Genomic DNA, 19,801 nt, shown 5'->3' on the forward strand with positions numbered 1-19,801 from the left:
CCTCTCAGGAACCTGACGACCAGGTAGTACTTCCCTAGCTTCAACTTCCCGTCAACTGCAACATGATGTGATGCAATGGCGGCAACATACACCATCAAGTTGGAGGGGACAGCCTCCACGCCAACCCTTCTTCCAGGAAGGAAAGTACAGAACCGATTGGGCATCTCCAGGGTCTTCCTGACGGGAATAGCACCACTCAGCGAACAGACTCCACTTCAAAGCATAAGCTCGTCTGATAGAGAGAGCTCTGGCTTGAGTGTTATTGTCTACCACTGCTGGTGGTAGGCCACTTAAGTCTTCCATGTCCCGTCCAGAAGCCACAAGTGGATGTAAATTCTTCGCCCGGAATGTAAATGTTGCGGAGTGACCTGAGCCGCTGCTGACTCCAGGGGAGGAGATGGCGGGTGAGTTGGGACATGCAATGTGAGCGTACACCGCCATTTTAATCAATTTAATGCATACTTTCTGAGTAAAATTATTAATCTCTTTCAAAAATAATACTGACTCCAAACTTTTTAACAGTATTGTATTCAAAAAATGAATAAATGAACAGACATTTATCACAACATTCACACTTGATTCAGTCAAGCTCTCAGCAGATTATAAAACTTCCTGTGTGAGTCTCAGGAAAAAAAGAGGTTCTTCGATCTCAGTGTGACTAATTACAATCACTGTGCTTTACCAGCTGAAATGAAGGCCAGGGTGCTGCGCAAACAATAGAACAATGATTAGAGAATAACTGAATACTCTATTCAGACAGCAGATGTTATTATTTTATCCTCTGTATTCTGTCATAAGGATTTAATTATGCAGCTTAAAATGTAGGGATCATGTTTTGCTCTGCATTACAAAGATGAAGCCTACCATTCAGAATATATTCACATCTAATAAAAACAACTAGATTTGCATTTCCTGAAGGAAATACCAGTGCTTGCAGAGCAGCTAAAGAACAACATTAACATCTCAGGCCTCGCAAGCACTGTAATAAACTTTTAGTGTCCTCCATTACAGCTAAAAGCATAAGAAAATAGAGATTTTAAAATCTGCACCTTAAACCTTTGCTTGCGATTGTTGCTGAGCTGTAGAAACAGACGATGAGGCCCATTCCAGTTTCCATAGACGATGTCTGTCTTCCCATCTCGATTAAAATCGGCTAACGCCACTCCACGGCCATGCTGCATTGGGTCATCCACCCCTGCGACAACAAAAAAGCTAATATTTCATTTCATATTTGCTGTGAAAGGTTAACAAATTTACCATTCAAAACAAAATTATCAAGAAAAATAAAAGTGACAGCTCTTGCTTACCCGCTTGTGCCGCAACTTCTGTAAAGGTACCGTCTCCGTTGTTGCGAAACAGGAAGTTAGGACTGTACTCATTGTCACAGAATATATCAGGTAGGGTCTGACTGAGGATCGGACCGACCACGACCCCCCGTCCCCCTATAACACAAAGCAGAGACGGCCATCATCACCAAAAGCACAGCAGAAATCATTAGTGGCTTTCCAGCTCATTTCCCCGGCCCCTGCTCACTGCTGCTTTTGCTGACACAGACTCTGGCTGCCCATAACCACATTACAAGGAGTGTGAACATGTGCATTTAAAAAGCTTTCCTTCAACACATCTTGCCTGGCGATCACTATTCTACAGCTTTGACCTCTAGTTGAATTACAGCAGCAAGTCCATTTTATTTGTATAGCACTTTTCACAATGCACAATGTTTAAAACAGCTTTAAAGAAAATCATGCCTTAATGTCTATAAGCCCAGCTCTACCAAGCTTTTCTTTATGCTAAATATGAGCATCACATTAACAGGTTTAATGGCTCTTACTCTCTTTTGAATAACATTAGAGCAGAAATTTAGGAGTTCTTTTATGATATATTTTTTATTTATTCTTTGCAAGATTTCTGATTAAATTATTGTAACATTAGGTACTGATTAAGTACTTGTGACATTGTTGTAGATGGTTATAAAATAAAATAAAATAAAATAAAAACTACTTTTATAATAGAAATGAAATAAAATATATTGCGGTTGAAACCATACCATGTTTTGTGTCATTTAAATGTGATATGTGAATAGTGTAAAATATGTAAAAAATGAAATATGTGAATAAAATAAAATGCATTTAAAAACTTAATTTACTTAACTTAATAAATAATTTTAAAACATACTACGGTTAAAACCATTCCATTTTATTTATTTTTTTGTCTTTTAAACGTGACAATACAGTATGTGAATAGGCCTTGGAATAAAATGTGAAAATATGTGAATAAAATATGTAAAATATTAAATATGTGAATAAAATAAAATAAATAATGCATTTTTAATATAAATGAAATAAAATATATTTTAGTTTAAGCCATTCCATGTTTTGTCATTCAAACATGTGATATGTGAAGCTTGCCAAAGTTTTGACAGAATCCTCCATGCTGAGGTGAGAATATCTTAATTTTGTTGCTACAGTGACATTTCACTCTTGCTCATACAAGAGTGCCTCCCTCGAAACAGCTCTGAACAGTCGTCCAAAGCCCTGCTCTCCCCATAGAGATTAATGGAATGGTTGCTTCATTGAGTAAGTCAGAGCTGAAATACAGCTCACTTGTCCTTGTTCCTTCACATGACTTTCAGTGCAGTAAACAGCTGAGTGGGCCAAAATTCCCATCTCTTTATTCAGCGCTGCCTTCCAGGGCCCTGTTCTCTCTATTACTGGCTGCTTTAGCTGATAAACACTGTCTATAACTCAGTGATTCAAAGCTGATATGAGCACTGAGGTCTACTGTAAATCAGCCACAAGGCAAAAAACCTGGATCCTACAGCTCATGGCCTTTAAAGAGTCCTGGGTAATATATTCACTGTCTGACATCATCATACACTTACACACTCCCGCTCACGCATTCATAAATAAGCGGACATGCACCTGTGAACTTGTTGACTCCTGCCTGCTCGGCCACGTTTGACAGCGCAATGATTCCCTTGGACAGGTCACTTGAACTTTCATCCATTTCAATCAGAGCATGAGGACCTACAGTCCCGCTGGCATAATTGGCAATGTAGATGGAATAACGACCTGTTCCCTTAAAAAAAAAAGAAGACAAAAGCATTAAGTTGTACAGAGATAACTAATAATAGTCCTCTTTCGAGGGAACTCAAACTGCGTCGATACGACACTTTGGGGAATGCCCCCAGCGTAGCGCGTCTGAAGCATGAATGAAACTATTTAAATCCTGATTGGCTACAAAGGGACGCCGGCACACCACAGAGTTAGCTTTTTGCTCTTCAGCAAACGCTCAGTGTCAAACTGTCTGTCCTATTTGGTGTTGTTTGTCCTGTAAGAACTTCAAATAAAGATTATGTGGCTGGGATCTTGCGTTTGCCGAGGCAGCGCATAGATTTAAGGTCTGCATTGCAATACAGAATCTAGTGGCTCGGATCTCTCGTTTGCCGAGGCAGCGCGCAGATTACGGGTCTACTTTGCAATAAATATTCTGTGGCTGGAATCTCGCGTTTGCAGAGGCAGCACGTAGATTTAAGGTCTGCATTGCAATACAGAATCAAGTGGCTCGGATCTCGCGTTTGCTGAGGCAGCGGGTAGATTACGGGTCTACTCTGAAATAAAGAATCGGTGTGTGAGTGTGATACTGTTTGGGTGCGAGGCATGCACAGTCAGCTCCTGAGGGGGATATTATATGACTTTGAGAAGTTAGATATTTTAATTCAGCCTACCATCCAGAACAGAAGGAGAGTGACGCTTTTAGCGGTCCCCCTCAGAGAGCTTGGGACTCTAGGCGGCGCTCTCGCCCACAGCCTCCTGAGAAGATGGATCTGAGGATCGTCGTTAAGGCCTGGAAGGCGTCAGGAAAGTAAAATCCATTCGGTATGATCAGGGTTACGCGCAGATGCCTTCATTCCCTGCCCATATGGAAGAAGCCTTGGTTCCTGTCTCAAGGCCAAGAGTGGGGGGCGCCATGTCGCCGGAAAACCGTTTCGACAGACGCATCCCTCACTGGCTGGGGCGCGGTCATGGATGGCTGCTTTTCGAGTGGTCTGTGGCAGGACTGGCACCATTCTTGGCATATAAATTGCCTGGAAATGCTGCCGGTCTTGAGGGCTCGGAGGAGCTTCCTCCCAGACCTCAGGAGTCACCACGTTCTGTGCGGTCAGACAATGTGTCAGTGGTCTCCTACTTGATTTATCAGGGGGGTCTGAGATCGCGCCCTCTATCCAGATTGGCGCACCAAATCCTCCTGTGGTCCCAATGGAAACTGTTATCTCTCAGAGCAATGCAGGGTACCAGAATCAGAGAGCAGACATCCTGTCGAGGCAGGGGCTGAGGCCCGGGGAATGGAGACTTCAGACTGAGGTGGTGAAGTCAATATGCGAAAGGTTCGGCCCAGTGGAAGAGGATTTGTTCACATCTCGAGGGACGTCCCACTGTCCATTGTGGTTTTCTCTCACCCATCCAGCCCCACTGGGGTTTGGATGCCATGGTACAGACGTGGCCCGAGGCTACACCTGTACGCTTTTCCCCCGATCACTCTGCTCCTGGGAGTTCTGGAGAGGGTACGTTGAGACGGGATCAGCCTACTTCTAGTAGCCCCGTACTGGCCGGCCCGAGTATGGTTTCAGACATCATAGCACTGCTGGCAGGCCAGCCTTGGTAGATCCCTCTGAGGAGGGACCTGCTTCCGCAGGCCGGGGGCTCAATATTCACCCTCAACCAGACCTGTGGAAACTTTGGGTCTGGCCCCTGAGGGGGCTCAATACCTAGAGGCTGGCCTGTCAGCTGGAGTGGTTGAGACCATACTCAGTTCCAGAGCTCCTTCCACGAGGAGATTGTACAGCCTAAAGTGGAATGTGTTTCCACTTGGTGTAGAGAGCGTGAGGTGGACCCAATTAACTGCATGGATGGCTTCAGTGCTGGTGCTCCTCCAAGATCGCTTCTCGGCTGGACTTACTCCGTCCACACTCAAGGTGTACGTGGCTGTCATTGCAGCTTTCCACGCTCCTCTGGGTGATGGGCCTCTGGGGAGACGTCAGCTGGTCGTACGTTTCCTCCGTGGAGCTTGGAGGATGAGACCTGCGGCTCGTACCAGAGTTCCCACATTGGACCTGGCAGTGGTTCTCGAAGGACTGGTCAAGGCCCCCTTCGAACCTCTGGAGTCGGCTGAGGCCAAGAATATTTGCCTCAAGGTAGCCTTTTTATAAGCCATTACTTCTCTGAGGAGAGTAGGAGATCTTCAGGTGCTCTCTATATCTCATGGGTGCCTGGAGTTTGCTCCAGGCCACACTAAGGCTATCTTGCATCCCAGGCTGGGCTATGTGCCTAAAGTGCACGGCTTACGGTTCTGCAGACTTTTCATCCTCCACCTCACGTGACGGTGGATGAAGAAAGAGATTTATGTCCAGAAATCTTCTTCATGGTGGAAGTCAGCTTCGGGTCACCCAAGAAGGGGCTTCCCACATCCAAACAGACCATCAGTAACTGGTTCGTTCAGGCTATCTCTATGGCCTATCAGGTGCGCAGCTTGCCTTCACCTTTGGCCATGAAGGCTCATTCATCCAGAGGCATGGCGTCCTCTAGAGCCCTCCTTTCAGGGGCCCCAATCCAAGAAGTGTGCGATCCAGCAGGATGGGCCACCCCTCATACTTTTATCAGATTCTATAGGCATAGTGGGTACTCGTTCCCCAAAGTGTCATATCGATGCAGATCGAGTTCCCTCGAAAGGGAACGTCTCGGATTATGACTGTAATCCTTGTTCCCTGAGAAGGGAATGAGACACTGCGTCCCTTCGCCAGGCCTTCCTCTGCCTGGGAGCGACTTGCTTCATTGCAAAAGCTAACTCTGTTGTGTGCCGGCGTCCCTTTATAGCTTCCGTGTATGCTGTCACATGTTACATCATGACGTAACGCCAATCAGGATTGGAATAGTTTCATTCATGCTTCAGACACGCTACACTGGGGGCATTCCCCAAAGTGTCGTATCGACGCAGTGTCTCGTTCCCTTCTCAGGGAACAAGGGTTACAGTCGTAACCCAAGATGATTTCATGAAAAATACAGTACATTCAACTTTTAGAAAATTTCTCACAATTCTACATTATGCTAACACAATATACAAATGTTTCTGGGGTGGCTTCTGGCACTGTGGACTTAACTCTTTCCCCGCCATTGATGGACATTTCCATCATGACTGATATTTCCATCATGTGTGAGAAAATGCTTCCCCGCCATTGAAGGAATCTTTCCGTGTTTTCATTGTTATATGGTAGGGGGTGCTATTACGCATCTTCTGAAAGAGTACTGAATTTCCTGATCAAAACACATGCGAAGAAGCAGAAACGAGCGATATTATGTGTAATCACATGCATAAAATAACGTGATCATCAACATTAAACAGCTTATAAATCAAAACTGCCTAATGTTACTAAATGAAATGTCGAAACCATAAAGAGGAAACGACTGTGACACTTTGGGGGTGTTGAATCAGTGTATCATTTGTTCAGTCGTTTTTTGATTTAATATTGAAAGTAGAAAAATGAGAAAACAGTTCCTTTTTTTCCACAAACTTGATTTACTCCATCAATGTTTCGATCATCGTTCTGAATCCGATCCGGATGTAGTCTTTTTCTCAGCTTTTGCTCAAAATGTTCCTCTTTTTATGAAACTTACCCACATTCAAGTGTTGATAAAAAGAATGCATAAAGCCAGAATAAAACTTTTTTTTTTTTTTTAAGCATGTCTGTTCTTTCTATTGCTATATTGCATGCTCAGATATTATAGTTTTACAATCTCTTTATGAATTTTTTGAAGCAAAAAAGTGGTAGTTGTGTAGAATGTCAATGAAGGGAGGGAAATCTCTCAGATTTAATTTAAAATGTCTTCATTTGTGTTTCGAAGATGAACTAAAGATTTACGGGTTTGGAACGACATGAGGTTGAGTAATTGATGATAGGTTTTTCATTTTCAGGTGAACTAACCCTTTAATAAACTCGATATTAACTTTAACTAACCCTTTTCACACATATATAATCATGTCCAACAGTGAATATACATGCATCACAGTATATTTTTTTATTTTTCTCTGAATGTCATAAACATTTCCACAACAGTGCCATTTCCACCACTTCTCAAATGTTGTATTCAATAGTGATTCATTCTGCACTGCAATGGTAAAAGTGACTTTTAATTAATATAAAATCTGATATAATTAATTAAAATGTATTATATAAAAATTATATATATAAAATTATATATATATATATATATATATATATATATATATATATATATATATATATATATATATATATATATATATATATATATCATGAAAAGTCTGTCTGTCTGGGACAAGGTTGATAAGCAAAAGAGTATCCAAGACATTTTTGATGTGATCTTCACAGAACATATAAGAAACAAGTTGGAGCACTCATTCATAAAGCATACACACGCACACATACTCACACACCACACACATATTTCAACTGCCTCCCCTTGGATATTAATTTCACACCCCATTATCAGAAAGATTCCCTGTGGACATGAAGTCAGTGAAGTAGCCAAGCAAATGAACTTACGCACACAGTTTCAATAAAGACACCTACGATCCAACAGCATGGAAATGGTGAAATAAAGAAATATATACATAAGTGTATAAATATTAGCAGCTTGTGACCAGAATCCTAATGAGGCACAACAATGAAAATGTCAAACGCTCTCTGGTTTCTACATAACTGCCACTTCAGGTCAGAAAATACAGATTAAAGCATAATGGAGTTAAAACGCATGCTGCCCCAGTATGTATTAGCAGTTTTAGGTTTTAATGTCATGATTTCCATGTTTTTGCTTTGGTTTAATGTTTTTTCTCTGTTTATCAATACAGAATGGAGAAATTATTCCAGTAACAAGGGCCAGCAGAGAATTTGAAATTAATATTAATATTTTGAATTAGTATTTTGTTCCAACTCATTTTTGTATTGACTTTCCACTCATGAGCTGAAAATAATTATTAAGGAAAAGTTACCACACCACATTGTTTTACCAATACTGAGTTTTAGTCAATATGTAATAGCCTAATTTACATTGTTTTACCAATATTGAGTTTTAGTCAATATTTAATAGCCTAATTTGTGCATAAATAAATACATAAATGCAGGTATATATGGGGCACCTCTGTTTTAACGCATCTGAGCCCTATTAAACCAATTTTAAACTGAGAAAGCTATTTTGTTGCAGTCTCAACTGTAAATGTTTGCCCTTTTTGTGTGCTATTGGGGGAGAAAACCTCAATACGCACATAATGCAGGTAATCACTAACCCATGCAGATAGGCAAAAGAGAGGACCAATCCATCTCCCTACAGAAACAGGCCCATGTGTCTTCCAATCCACTTTGAAGTGACAAATGACTGCTTCAGTTTCAAGCAGAGAAAAACGACACATTACATGTGAATATTAATGTCTCTGAAGCTGAAGGGAATACACAGGGGTGTGTATTGTATGTATTGTTCTATAACTGTGGTGGCATATGCTGTCATTTGCATTTATAGAAAAAGTCAAACTTCAATGTAATTCATTGATGTATTCACAGGGGTAAACATATATATACAGTAGCCTACAGTATGCTTTGAGACACTGCTTAACTGTCATTTGGAAAAGTAGGCTATATAGGCTGGTGGGACCAAATCAGCATATTAGAATGATTTCTGAAGGATCATGTGACACTGAAGACTGAAGTAATGATGCTGAAAATTCAGCTTTGCCATCACAGGAATAAGTTACATTTTTAAACTGTATTAAAATATAAAACAAATATTTTCAATTGTACTGATATTTCACAATATTACTGTTTTACTGTACTCTTTTAATGAAATAAAGGCAGCCTTGTTGAGCATATAGGAGACTTCTTTCAAAAACATTAAAAAAAAAAGAATGTTTTCAAAGAAAATACAAAAAAACAGCATTTATGCATCTTAATGCCTTTCACACTCAAATAATGTATTGGCAATAAAAAATAAAAAAAATAATAAAAAAATAACAACAGTTTGCATCTTTCTTTCTTTTTTGTAGTTATGACAACTTTGAGTGAAATTACATTAAAGGGTAACTCTCGCCAAAATGCAGCCTAGGCTCTTTTTGTTAATTTACCCAAGGCAAACTTTCGTTTAAAAGCATAATTAGAAAGGAAACGCCACTTTTAAGTTTGACCGTATTTTTGTTTTAGGTTAAAATGCCTTGTGAATGGGAGTGAATGGGGCACTTTTATGATAGCATCAAAAATCACTATTTTTAAAACACTAAGGAGGCTAGACACAACATGAAACTATGCTTGAAGTATCACCAGGGGCTCTACACATGAACTCGAGCATTGAGAACATTGTTTGTGTACACAGAGTTTCCTAAAAAGAAAGATTTTGAACAACTCACTGTAGCTGTGTCCGCCGGCATTTTGGCAGTCAAAAATAGTCGATTTCCAAATGTGAATGAACTGACTCTGAATTTTAGTATTGCTTCTTATATGAGCATCCTTTTTCAAATACAAGGTCAATATTGACTTTCACTAACGAGAAAACAACAAATTATCCGTGAATTTATATTGAACTAAGCTTTAGGAGCTTTCCATCTTTACTCTCCTCCCTGTTATGGAGATCGACTATTTTTGACTGACAAAATGCCGGCGGACGGAAACACAGTGAGTTGTTCAAAATCTTTTTTTTTAGTAAACTCTTTGTACACAAACAATGTTCTTAATGCTCGAGTTCATGTGTAGAGCCCCTGGTGATACTTCAAGCAAAGTTTCATGTTGTGTCGAGCCTTCTTAATGTTTTAAAAATAGCGATTTTTGATGCTATCATAAAAGTGCCTCATTCACTCCCATTCACAAGGCATTTAACCTAAAACGAAAATACGGTCAAACTTAAAAGTGGCGTTCCCATTCTAATTATGCTTTTAAATGAAAGTTTGCCTCGAGTAGATTAACAAAAAGACCCTAGGTTGCATTTTGACGAGAGTTACCCTTTAACAAGCATTGAGTTAGAGGAACTTAATTTGTAGTATAAACACACATTTTTGTTGATTACTCAAAAAAATAAGTCACTCCAACTACTTGAGTTGTAGCCATGGAACCAATTAATCTCATCTATTCCAGTTCAAATCAACAGCTATCATAGCACATGCTAACATAACTTATTTAAGACATATATTTAATGATCAAGAAAGATATTACTTGTCACATGGTATTAGCGCAGTCAATGTAGTGTTTACCTTCTCTACTCTTCAGTGGTAACCACAAAAACCTCAAGATTAGAAACTCTTTTAAATGTCAAACATAACAGCATTAAACACTAACAGGTATTTCCCTTCACTAAAAACAAATAAATGAACATTTAATCTCAACATTTATTCTCCTTATCCAGGCCTATGCAAGGCATGCTGGCAAATAGAAATCCACTGCCTAATTTCCGAAGTTATCAAGATAATTTCATTAAGTTACTACAACTAAATGTTTTTAAATAGCTAATTAATGGAGACATTTGAGTTTAAATTACAGATGATATTAAGTTGATGTAATTATCAACATTATGTCAACAGAACTCATTTTTTTTAACAAGATTTTTTTTAACTTGCAACCATGCATTTATTTAAGTTGTGGTAACAGGTCTCCTGAATTACTTTTTAGAATACTTTTGACACCTCTGTGACCTTGTATGAATGCAGTTGGGAATAAATTAGGCAAACTCAACCATCTGCATCAGCAGTTCATTTCAACTTTGCTAAGTCACTATGGGGATCGACTGCATAGCATCCAATGACAGGGCGATTTTTTTCCCGGCCAATTCAGTCCCATGAAGAGCAAACACATTTTTTTATTTTTTTTAAACCTATTATAAGCCTGATCCTAAATCATTTAAATCATAAAATCATTGGTAAAATACTTTTAAGCAGCATCATCTCACTATTATCAGCCCAGTCAAATGACTGCGGGTGAAAAAAATCCATTTCAATCCCTCGCAGCTCTACCCCAGGATTACTGAGCATCCTTCACTGCTGACTGCTCCACACAACAGCATGGCGTCCAGAAGTAATTGCGAAAATATGCTGTTCAGCTTATTGTGTTTTGGACTAAATACAAATCATTGACATGTTTGGCCATTCATCATGCCGTCTGGGATTAGGTGAAGCGCGGTCAGACGGTGGGAGCTTTGATAACATGCGTGCAGAGAGACAAATTAAGGCTGCACTTCCCACCTAATATGTCTCCTTACAAAAAGAAACAAATGAGGCCTTGAGTTTTCTAATTATCACAGCACATGATTTAATGTCAGAGACAAATATCGCAGATCGCTGGAAATGAACATTGGTTGGCTGAGAGGGGCAGGACTCAACGCTGATGGCGGACAGTAAATGATGGCCGTAGAAGATTTTGAGTCTGCGAGGGTGAAATGATCAGTAATGAGATGTAAACAGACACTCAACACCCTCAAGAACTCACTTTCCCTCAGATTCAACATGCTGCTCTTCTGCAATTCTGTTGATGATCAATACATATAGTACCTCTGGCTGCAACTTACTATTCACATTTTCTTCCCATACATTTTGACCTAGGAATTTCCATGATTTTCAGTCATTCATGATTACTGGATTTCTAAAAAGCATTTTATTCATGCTGCACTCAGGAAGAGCAATTTCTAATCTATGAAATGTTTTAGAGCTAAGCATAGCCAGAAAAGTTTATATTCACTGCAGCAGTGGTTCTCAAACAAAAATGAGAAATGTCTGACCACGTATTAATGCACAAGTAGAAACAAAAAATAAATCAGCTTATCAACTTTTAAAAGGGAGGAGAAATCCACATTTGTATTATTAATTCATCTGTCACTTGAAACTAGCCAAATTAGGAAGATGGGCAGGTTGCTTGACATCCCTCATTCAAAAAATAATAATTAAAATATTTTTGACTGCAGATTCTGGTTCATTTGTAACCAGGGTTTGAAATTAACTTTTTCACTCACCGGCCAATTTGGCTACTATATTTTTAATTTACCGGCCATTCATAACTTCTGCTAGCCAAAAATAAACCAGATTAACTACATCACAGTTTATATAAATACAAAATAAAATTTGGATTTCATACATTAATTTCTTATTCAAACAAAATCCTGTTATACAGCCATCTCCTCCCTTCCTCTTTTATCCTCTTCCTTTTCACCAAAAAAGTATTTTAGGTGGACAGATCAATACAGTACAAAGAACAACAATAAAATGTAGGATGCTGGAAAATAACAATGTCTTTTCTGTTAACCAAATGCTTTTTAATCTTCGCTATTGCTTGAATGAACAAGCGCGCCTGACAGGCATGTTCAAGTAAACCATATAGGCCTATGTGCAGATTCTGCGCAATACGCTGTATTTAATATACCATGATGACTCAAGAGTTGAGTATTTGCGCTAAATCTGTGCAGAAATGGCTAACACAAACTTCTCCAGCAAAGTGAGTAAACATAATAATAAGTAACAGGCCAAATTGTGATTTGACAGCGTTACCCGCCACAGCTGATTTTTACCCGCATTTGGCGGGTGTTAATTTCAAACCCTGTTTTTAACACAGATACACATGGTTTGTGCAGACCACAATGGGTTTAAATTGTGTCACAACTTGATGTCCCACTTAAACTAGATAACCATGGCACTATCAAATTTTCCATAACTCTTCCATTAGAAATCAATGTAAAAATCCCTGAAAACGATAGGAATTTTGATCTGAGATGATCCACAAGATTTTGTAGGAAAACATACAAATTATTACTTTTTCCACCTGGCTGGTTTTACTTTAGGAAAACATTTTCGCTCGAGATGAAGTGGCAAAAGCTTTCATTTAACGCATACTTTAGTAGAGGTGTTACCTTTCTGTCCACACATGCGACTGACCGGCCAGCCACACGATTGGCAACGTCTCTGTGTTCATTTATGTCATCGTTGAGGAGATCCTCAAACCGTCCGTTACGGAACTTAAAGAGCTTGTCAGTGTAAGTTGCTCTACCTGCATGAAATGACAAGAACAATTACATGAAACTAACATCCATTTACTTTACCATTATCTCCAGTGCCTCGTTCATTAAACCGTTTCATACCTGAGAAGGCATTATTAGTGTTAAGGACGTAAATTTCCTCCCTGCCATCACCATCTATGTCACATGCTGTCACTCCGATGGCATTGCCGTGTCGATCTCTGAGTGCATAATATGGAGAACTGCGGTTGTCAACTGCAATGTTTAAAAGCCTCTTCTTAAACTTGTCGTACTTTAACACCAGATTTGGGCCATTGTAGCTAAAGAGAAAAAAGTAGAGAACACATATACGTTAGATATTTAAAGGTCCCGTATTATGCCCCTTTTCACAAGATGTAAAATAAGTCTCTGAGTGTGTATGTGAAGTTTCAGCTCAAAATACCCAACAGATAATTTTTTACAGCATGTTTAAATTGTCATTTTTTGGGGCTCAGAAAAACGTACTGTTTTAGTGTGTGCCCTTTAAATGCAAATAAGCAGCTGCTGGACGACCCAGGGGGCGGAGCTTCATGAGCTCGCGCTCAGTCTCTCAGGACAATTTCATCTCACGAAATGATGATAATATCAGAAACTCTCAGTAATGGTGTTCATTTTGAGTCGGACAATAATGCCTACAGAGTCAGAGTGCTGTATAGAGATGGAACAGGTATAGTTTAGTAGTTTAATTACGGTTATTATAACGTATTTGTCATCTGCTTGTATGTATCCATTATTTATTAATAGCCTACAAGTCTGCTGTCTGAATGATGATCAAACATATACTGATGAGTTTAATAAAGTTTATTGTTCACACAAAAGATGAAGCGTCAGTTTTACTTCAGAAAATCACCGTAAGAGCTGAGTAAACACAGTAAGTTATAAGAAGTGTGCAAGTACATAAACGAAATTCGGTAGAGTTGAGGGAGCATTCCTGTGGGCGGAGGTTAGTAAAAAAAAAAACGGTTCTAGTGACGTCATTAAAGAAGGAAGTAGAGGGATGTAGTCCAAACGGCCGTTCAATGTAGGCGACTTCTGTTAAATAAAATATCTCGCTTGGCATTGAACTTTGAGCTTTATAATTTTACAGATATTATTTATACTCTAACAACAACATTACACACTAACTAAAGTTTGAAATATGGGATCACGAAGAACGGGACCTTTAAAACCAACTAACAAAGAAGACAACAATTCTTACTCAGTAGTTATGTCTTATATGTGTGTGTTTACATATTTAATACTATATAAATAGTGTATTATATAAATATTTAAAATTAAAATGTAATATTGAATATAGTAAGATTTACTAAAAAGCATTATAGGCCTATATTATATACCCCATTGGCTTTTTTTCTTCTTCTTTGCTTCAAGCTTGATTGTTGTTAGATTTATGTTTAAAACAAGAAAAAATGACATTGGCATAGGAAAAGTAAACTTAATTCGAAATACATTCTCTGAAAACTCAACTCAAAGAAAAACATGCCTTGAAGGATTACTATAAAACCATATTCCGTTCATTTAGTCTCACATGATTCAAGGCACATCCTTGTTGGTGCATTTCACTGACCTGTAATCCCACAATTCAACCTCGGCTGTCATTTAATAGAAGGAAAAACAAATCTAAAGTTTCCCTAGAGATACAATTCTGTCAGTTGCACTTCGTTTTAGTCTTGAGCACAATTCAAACAAAACAATGAACTCTCCAATTACATCTATTATCATCAACACAAATCCGCTGAGATCCAAACCATTTCACAAATGGTTTACAAATAATCCCAATTAATTGCTTTGACATTTCTGTTTCTCCAAGAAAATATTACTTTCAAGCCCCAAACTGAGGTAATGTTCTTGGCCAGTATCTGTTCTGTGTCATTATTCCAAAAATGTAAGTTCACTCAAACGGCACAAAAGGACCATTTAACTTCTAGACACTGATTAAGTATTTTCTCTAAAGAAACGTAATGTCATGAACGCTTCACGTTCCCATGTGATTGGGAATACAATCACGAGAGGACCACAACACTCACCCTGAGACAAACATCTCCAGATCTCCGTCTCCATCCACGTCAGTGACAGCCACGCCGTAGTTGAGCTGCGTTGGGTTATTCTCATAGTCCGGGGGGAAAACACTCTGAGTTACTGAGGCAAACATGGGTTCAGTCCGCTGACCCCAGGACAGTCCAGACACACCCACAGTGAGTAGTAATATCCACACCGACATTGTTATCTGTGAAATTCATCAAGTTTTATAAAGAATAATTACTCTCTAGAATGAAACTATGACAAGATCACCATCATACTTACCTGTTGATCTGTGAAAAACTCTTTCATTGAGGTTATGACTCGCTCAAGAGAGAGGAACTGTAAAACATCCCCACACAGTTGAGATATTCCACTTTCATTGAGTTTTGGGAGACTGAATTGCTTTCTACAGTGTTAAGAGGCAATTACCTTCCCAGCATTACACTCACCGGACAGAGACATAAATACAGAAACTGCAGACATGTGACAGGTCAGAATGGACCAAATTAAGATCTGAGAGTAGAAGCCATTTCACTGCACATGAGACAGACATTTAGGACGGCAAAATCCATATGTGACAGAGAAGGACGTGATCTTGTTCAGGGGCATTTCCTCCAAGGAAGCAAGGGAGTTCCTCCTCAAAAAATGGGATGAGAAAATTATAAATATTACGAAAATAAAACAACGCAATACAAAAAATGACATTAAAAGGTGTATAAATCACTTGTTTTTCTAAAGTAACACTGTCCAACAGCGACACCAGCAGATAAAGTTATAGTGGGAGTCAGAGGCTCTCTGTCTGAATGAACAAAATCATGTCGTTGGGAAGACTAATTAAAAAGTAAGTAAACAACTCACCCACTTAGATATCACTGCTTTATGTAACGTAAAAATCAAATGTGAAATGGCCTGAAAACATCAGGACTAGGGTTTTTTTTTACAGAGAAATCAGCTTGATGAAATTAAAGGTTAAACTCTGTGTCTGTCAAATCAAGTCACCTTCATTTATATAGCGCTTTTAACAATATAGATTGTTTCAAAGCAGCTTTACAGTGATAATAGGAAATTAAAGTAACAGAGATTGTTTTGGCTTTACAGCAGCTCTATAATAAAGTTATTGTCCAGCTAAAGTTAGTTTTGATTGATTCACTTCCATCACTTCCATTAACTTAGGGGCCGCTAACACGACACTGTTCGAACAGAAAACCCTAAAGTTCTCTCTGCTCAAACTTTAAAAACGTGAACCTGTGAGAACGCTGATGGCATGCACATGCATATTACGAGTTCAGTCTATAGGTATGCGTGTTTGAATATATGTGCGCAGGCGTGTAGTCCTTCTTTACAAACCAATTCTCAACAAACTACTTGTCTGGCCTTAAAATGTATAATACTGAATTTTTATCGCTTCCGCGAACCGGAATTATCCCGACAACGTTTTATCTGTAGAGAGGTAAAGGGAGGGGAGGGAGGCCTTCACAGGGGAGAGACTAGTTGACACTTCAGGACTGCGTTGTCGTCGTGTCCAGACGCAGATCCTTCATCAGATCTGGATATGGCCTGGATCCGGCGGACTGCGGTAAACCTCGGGATAAACAGAGAGACTAATATTAACGTAGATGCCATCCTTCTTATGATGTAACAAGTACATCAGGATTTATGGGAAGTGTTCCTGGTTCCGGCTGACCTGATCTATGCAGCCTAACATTTAATTATAAAAGTCTATAATGTTATGTGTATGCTAGGTCAAAGAGATGTGTTTTTAGTCTAGCTTTGAACTGACAGAGTGTGTCTGCTTCCCAGACTATGTTAGGAAGACTGTTCCAAAGTTTTGGTGCTAAATAGGAAAAGGATCTACCGTCAGCAGTCAATTATCAACTGGCCGGAATTTTGAGATCGCAATAGTCGTGAAGGACTATAATGCGTTAAGAGCTCACTCAAGTACTGTGGAGCTAAACCATTTAGTGCTTTGTAACTGATCAGCAATATTTTGAAATGTATACGATGTTTAATAGGGAGCCAATGCAGTGTTGACAGAACTGGACTAATATGGTCATACTTCCTGGTTCTGGTAAGAACTCGAGCTGCTGCATTTTGGACCAGCTGTAGTTTGTTTATTAAGCGTGCAGGGCAACCACCCATAATAGCATTACAATAATCTAGCCTTGATGTCATAAACTTCCGGTGTGACCGGTGTTTACCGAACTTTGATGATCCGAAAATAAGTTGATTATTAAAAAGAACAACTGAACATCAGCTGTTTAAATTGTACTGCCTTTAGTTATTATTTTTGGAATCAATGTAAAAAAAAAAAAAAAAAAGTGCTTAAAAACACTAACTTGATGAGATGTTTACTTGGTTTTAATAAATAGAACATTAATTACGTAGTTAATGTAAAAATACAAAATATAATTTATTATATATTTATGTATTTGAATCTTTTAAGACAATGTAAGGCTGACTTGAACATTTATGTTGTTCCCAAAACTGCTCATTTGTTCACCGTTGAATACATAGCAAATTCCACGTGTGAACATAAATAAGTGAATGGAAACAAAGCCATTGACATCAAGGTCTTATAGCCAGGGGTGCACATAACTGGTGCACATACCTGGTAAAAATAAATGATGTGCAGCAGAAAACGTGGAGGAAAACGATTTTTTGAGTACCAACATTTTTGAGGAAAGGGACTCTGGTAAGATAGCAATCATGATGATGTGTGTTCATTAATTAGATCATTAGATTAATAGGGGTGCAATGGATCGCAGTTGATCCGTATTTATCAGGCCCCACAGTTCGGCACACATGTGATTAACTGCTAAGTTGTATCATCATAGAGTGAAAGTTTATCATTTGGACTTGTTTTGTCTTGCCAATTTACATTTAAACGATATTAAACAAGGAAGAAGAGACAAAAATCATGACTTGCGCGATGTCATCAGCCACACCCGAAGCACGTGCACGCAGAGAGAGAGAGAGAGAGAGGCGCGCTCAAACACCAAATTGATTCCTCTTTTGCGTTCACTTGCGCTTGAACAGACACATAAACTTATGTCAAAATTATGTCAAAATACCTGTCTCTGCAAGTATTCTCTCGTATTTGTCATAAGTGAACACTTGAGAAAGAAACCGGATGTGTGCAGAGCCCGTCTACGGAGAGCCTTGGCACTTCCTATTAGCCCCATTGTATCGATCTTGGTTGCAGTTCCATTAGAGTTCCACTGGAGGTGATCGCGGGCGAGTGCAGACTGAATGGGAGTCTATGGGGCTGTACGGCTAAATTTGTCTCTTTCACCCGATTGCCGTTGAGAAATCTCAGATTTTATTGTAGGTTTTGCAAGTTCAACATGTGTTATAGGTCGAAAGTTGAATGAACGAGTACTTATTTCTTTTCGATTTCTTACAGGTTGAGTTGTTGTTGCCCATAACACGCTAGCATTCTGCTAATGACGTCAGCATTCTGACGTCATTGACATTTTAAAAGACTTTTTAAACCAAATAAGTGACTCTAAAAAATCTAACACCCAGCAATGTGTAATTTCTTTGCATCTCCTTTCGAATACAACATTCAAATTACTAGACAAAAAATTATATCCTGAGAAAAGTGGATTTTGAGGGTTTTTCACCATAGACCTCCATTCATTCTGCACTCGCCTGCGAGCGCCCCCGTATGGACAGAGACGGGTTACTGCAGCCAGTCCAGAAACCGGAAGTAAGCAGAGAGTGCCAATTCTCTTCCTATTAGACATTCTCTGATGTGTGTCAGTATATTCGGTCCGTGCATTTGATCTTAAAGTGACAGCAGCCTAATATTCCTACTGTTGTCTGTGTCATTAAAGGGATAGTTCACCCAAAAATTTTAATTACCCCATAATTTACTCACCCTCAAGCCATCCTAGGTGTATATGACATTCTTCTTTCAGATGAATACAATCTGAGTTATATAAAAAAATGTCCTGAAGTCCATAAAAGTGCATCCATTCATGATTAAAGTGATCCACACGGCCCTGGGGGGTTAATAAAAGCGAAAATATCCATATTTAAAACTTTATCGACTAAAATAACAAGCCTCCGGCAGACGACCTACGCAAGTCGACTTACGTCAAAAGAGTAACACTTGACGATGTATGACGTAGAAGTAGCGTAAGCTTTGACGCCTCTTGCAGTTCAAACAAACAGGGCTGGGCAACAAACTCAAGCTCCTCCCACATTTCTCTTTAAAAATTCTCGTTTTAGACTTCTAATTTGTGACTGGTGTTTTGTTTTGCTCTATCCTCTGCGCTTCTGCATTCGTCAATGCGTCATGTCAAAGTTTACTCTTTCGCCGTAAATCGATGCGTACGGCCGTCTGCCGGAAGCTAGTTATTTTAGTCTTAATAAGGTTTTAAATATGGATATTTTTCTTTCACGAACGCATCGCTTCGCTTCAGAAGGCCTTTATTAACCCCCCAGAGCTGTGTGGAGCACTTTTATCATGAATGGATGCACTTTGATGGACTTCAAAACATAAACAGCCATTCACTGCCATTATAAAGCTTGGAAGAGCCAGGACATTTTATTTATAGAACTCCGATTGTATTTGTCTGAAAGAAGAATGTCATATACACCTAGGATGGCTTGAGGGTGAGTAAATCATGGGGTAATTTTCATTTTTGGGCGAACTATCCCTTTAATATTAATAATTTAAAAAAAAAACATCATCATCATCAACGGCATCTCCAGGTGCTCCCTTGAGA

At 39.1% G+C, this 19,801-nt stretch overlaps 1 protein-coding gene across 1 annotated transcript in view; it reads right to left on the bottom strand.

The window, feature by feature from the left end:
• The window catches only part of crtac1b (cartilage acidic protein 1b), a gene marked incomplete at its 5' end in the record, with an annotated part of 55,564 nt that extends 40,297 nt beyond the window's left edge, over nt 1-15,267 (bottom strand). Inside the window, 6 exons of the mRNA XM_084093096.1 lie at nt 1,050-1,195; nt 1,308-1,442; nt 2,922-3,078; nt 12,903-13,039; nt 13,131-13,327; nt 15,074-15,267. Coding sequence (XP_083949222.1) covers nt 1,050-1,195; nt 1,308-1,442; nt 2,922-3,078; nt 12,903-13,039; nt 13,131-13,327; nt 15,074-15,267 — 966 coding nt within the window. The remainder of the gene's footprint in view (nt 1-1,049; nt 1,196-1,307; nt 1,443-2,921; nt 3,079-12,902; nt 13,040-13,130; nt 13,328-15,073) is intronic.
• Between the last annotated feature and the right edge of the window lie 4,534 nt (nt 15,268-19,801).

This window comes from Abramis brama, assembly GCF_963993115.1.
Source record: "Abramis brama genome assembly, chromosome: 19".
In the NCBI taxonomy this organism is placed as follows: domain Eukaryota; kingdom Metazoa; phylum Chordata; class Actinopteri; order Cypriniformes; family Leuciscidae; genus Abramis; species Abramis brama.